This window comes from Cyprinus carpio, chromosome A25 (genome assembly GCF_018340385.1).
Source record: "Cyprinus carpio isolate SPL01 chromosome A25, ASM1834038v1, whole genome shotgun sequence".
NCBI classification, from domain to species: domain Eukaryota; kingdom Metazoa; phylum Chordata; class Actinopteri; order Cypriniformes; family Cyprinidae; genus Cyprinus; species Cyprinus carpio.
Window position 1 is genome coordinate 14699513 of NC_056596.1, and position 3448 is coordinate 14702960.

The following is a 3448-nucleotide window of genomic DNA, read 5'->3' on the forward strand; positions in this document are numbered from 1 at the left end:
TATTTCAGTGCTTGTAATGAAGTCCTCCACGTTTATGTTTTTATGAATTAGGAAATGATAAATGGTGATGGTAGAATCGCAGGAGAGCTCAGGGGCCTCATTTATAAACGTTGCGTACGCACAAAAGAAGGCGTACGCAACTCTCTACGCAATAATTGATATTTATAAAAAGCAAACTTGACGGGAAAATGTGCGGTCCTTCACGCAAGCTCTGACCCAGGCGTACGCACAAAAACTGAAATGAGAAATGGCGACACCGTCGGCAGATGGAAGAAAACAAGTGAAAGTGAAAGTGAAAATGACAATACTGCCTCTCATAAATAACATGAAGACTTCACAAAGCAAGTCTTACAATTAACAGCATACACGAACACCCGTTTGATCGATCAGCAGTGAAACAAAAAAAAAAAATCAAACGAAAATTACAACAGAAATTCAAATGAACACATATTTGCAAAAAGAAAAGTGAAATATGTTCTGCAATATTGGCATGTTGTGCAATTCATCCTCATAAATAATATACTTAACAGAACGAAATAATGTACAAAAACTGATATTCTCGTCAATGTGTCCGTCTGGCGGAGCAGATATAGTTGCAATTAGATAGACAGATAGATAGATAATTAAGGAGATAGATAGATAGATAGATAGATAGATAGATAGATAGATAGATAGATAGATAGATAGATAGATAGATAGATAGATAGATAGATAGATAGATTAATTGTCCACTGGGGAAAGTTGTTTTCATAGTAAAACATTTCTTCATAAGCTACGGAATTATGGTATTCATGCATATGCCTTTAGTTTGTTTTATTTTTGATAAAACTATGTATGGCTAAATCATTCAGAAAGCAACAAGAAATTACATTTGCGCTGAACAATTTCCCATTTCCACGTCGATTATTACCGACATCTGTAGCTTGTCAGATGCAATTAAATGGATGGAAATAAAATGCCCCATCACAATGCGTAATGACGCACAATGGCTGATCTTGCGCTCTTAGAAGATGTGGCAAATGGAAGAATTCGGAGTGAACGCATCTTTAGACAGCAAGAAGACTTGCTGGCAAACGAGGACGAGTGGCTTATGAGCCGGTTCCGACTTCCTCGAGCCGTCCTGTTGGACCTCTGCGGGCTTTTGGGCCCAGCGTTACAGAGGAGCACTCGGAGGAACCACGCCGTGCCAGTCCCACTTCAAGTCCTAACAACGCTAGGATTCCTGGCGACTGGCACTTTTCAGAGGGAATTGGCTGACAGGTCAGGAATATCTCAGCCGACCCTTAGCCGGGTAATGCCAGACGTGTTAAAAGGCATAATAGCTTCGTCCCATGATTCCATAAAGTTTCCATACACGGCGGGTGAACAGGCAAACAAGAAAGCTCAATTTGCAGCTATGTATGGTTTCCCAAATGTCATCGGTGCTATTTGACTGCACTCATGTTGCCATAAGGGCACCGAACATTAATGAAAATACTTTCATTAATAGAAAGCATTTTCATTCAATCAATGTCCAAATTATTTGTGATGCAGACATGTTGCTCACTAATGTAGTAGCTCGGTGGCCTGGGTCAACCCATGACTCATTTATTTTAAGACACAGCAGTGTTGGACGCAGACTCGAGGCTGGTGCTATACGTGATGGCTGGCTTCTAGGTACGTTTGATTATAGACATTCACATTTTAATGTACTTCAATGTCTTAACCCTTTCACTATCCTTGCAGGGGACAGTGGATATCCCCTCAAACAGTGGCTGCTTACGCCTTTCCTCAACCCACATAGTGCAGAGGAAAGGCACTACAACATGTGCCACAGCCGAGCTCGCGCTATAGTGGAGCGCACCATCGGCCTGTTTAAGGGCAGATGGCGCTGCCTCGACTGCACTGGAGGGAGGTTATTGTACACGCCTGAAAAGGTGTGCCAAATCGTGCTGGCATGTGCTGTGCTACACAATGTGGCACAGCTTAAAAACGTGCCTCTACCCCCTGGCGCCGATTGATGTGTTGGCCCCGACCCTGAACCCCCTCCCCACGCATTTGAGCCAAATGCTGCTGCTGTGCGCCAGCGTTTGGAAGTGATGCGTCACTTGTAAAGAACAACAAAAGGTGTGGAAAATATTATTTATTCAAGAATTCCCTCATCGTGCAGTTTATTTCAGTCAGGGCATTCTTGATTTCGCCCAACTCCTTGGCCACCTCTCTGATTGAACTAATGACTTCCCTCTGCATTTCAAGGACTGCATCGGTGAGGACACGTCCACTGCTGGAGGGTTGAGAGCCGCGTGCCGTGGAGACGCTGGGTCCAGACGGCTGCTCAGCTGCAGCATCGTAACCACTGGCCCCGCTGGAACACCCAGCAACTGAAATAAAATTGTTCTATATTAATAAACTGTAATTGTGTAGCCTGCATACATGTGACTTGACTGCATTCATTTTTACTTATTTCTCTTACCTGTGTCACCCGGTGCATCTGGCGCGTCAGTGTCCCCCTCCGCCTCAGTCACCACTCCACTTAATAGGGATTCCCCAATAATTGCCGCCAGTCTCTCATCAAGAGGGGTCAGCTCCGGTGTCCCCTTTCCCCCACCCGTGGCAGACACACTCTGGCGATGGAGCGCTAGACGTTTTTTTTTTGCCTCGACTTTGATGTCCGACCATTTCTTTTTTTATTTCGGCCACGGTCCGAGGTTGTGAGGCTACAGCATTTACGGCGTCTGCCACAGTTTGCCACTCAAGTGCCTTTTTGGCATTAGTAATGCCCACACTGTGCCCTCCAAACAACATTTTTCTCCTCTTTTCCACCTCGCCAACGATAACTTCTACTTCACATTGAGTGAAGTTACGTTTTTTTGATTTCCTCTCTGTGTTTGCCATGATTTCGCAATCAATGAATATTAACTTGTGGGCGTTTCACGGACAATTTATGGGCAACTATGGGCGTGTCATGAAGCCGCAAAAGCTGCGCTACATTTAGAATTGATTGTGATTTATTAAGGGAAAAATCCGTAGGATGTGCGTGCGCACGGTTTTATAAATCCGAATATTTCTGTGCGTGCGCACGTCCTATGTTTCATCCGTACGCCACTTCTGACGCAAATCCTACGCAAAGTTTTATAAATGAGGCCCCAGGTCATCAGATGCCTGGTTGTTTTCAGCATTATCGGTTACATCAAAGCTAACACTTTATATAAAACCCCCTTTCACATGCTACATTCTCATAAAATTGGGCAAAAAGTGTACCTTTGTTTGCTATTGGGGGCATACCATTGTATCTTATCGTACCCCTTATCTATCCTTATGGTAAAAACATTCACCTTTTAGTGGTAGATAATGTACAACAATTAATCTTTGAGGGTACTGCCCCAGTGACAAGCTGTTGTAAATCTAAAGGTACAATTTTAGGACAGTTTAGGTTTACTTTTTGGACCAAGTTGACAGATCCCATCTC

General features: G+C 43.7%; 1 protein-coding gene across 1 annotated transcript; it reads left to right on the forward strand.

Annotated features, from left to right (window-relative positions):
• The first annotated feature begins 1531 nt into the window (after nt 1–1531).
• LOC122134179 (putative nuclease HARBI1) lies at nt 1532–2411 on the forward strand. Its single transcript, XM_042715678.1, has 2 exons — nt 1532–1656; nt 1726–2411. Exons 1-2 carry the CDS (start codon nt 1536–1538, stop codon nt 1998–2000), a joined length of 396 nt encoding a protein of 131 aa, XP_042571612.1. The 5' UTR covers nt 1532–1535; the 3' UTR covers nt 2001–2411.
• Nucleotides 2412–3448: the final 1037 nt, after the last annotated feature.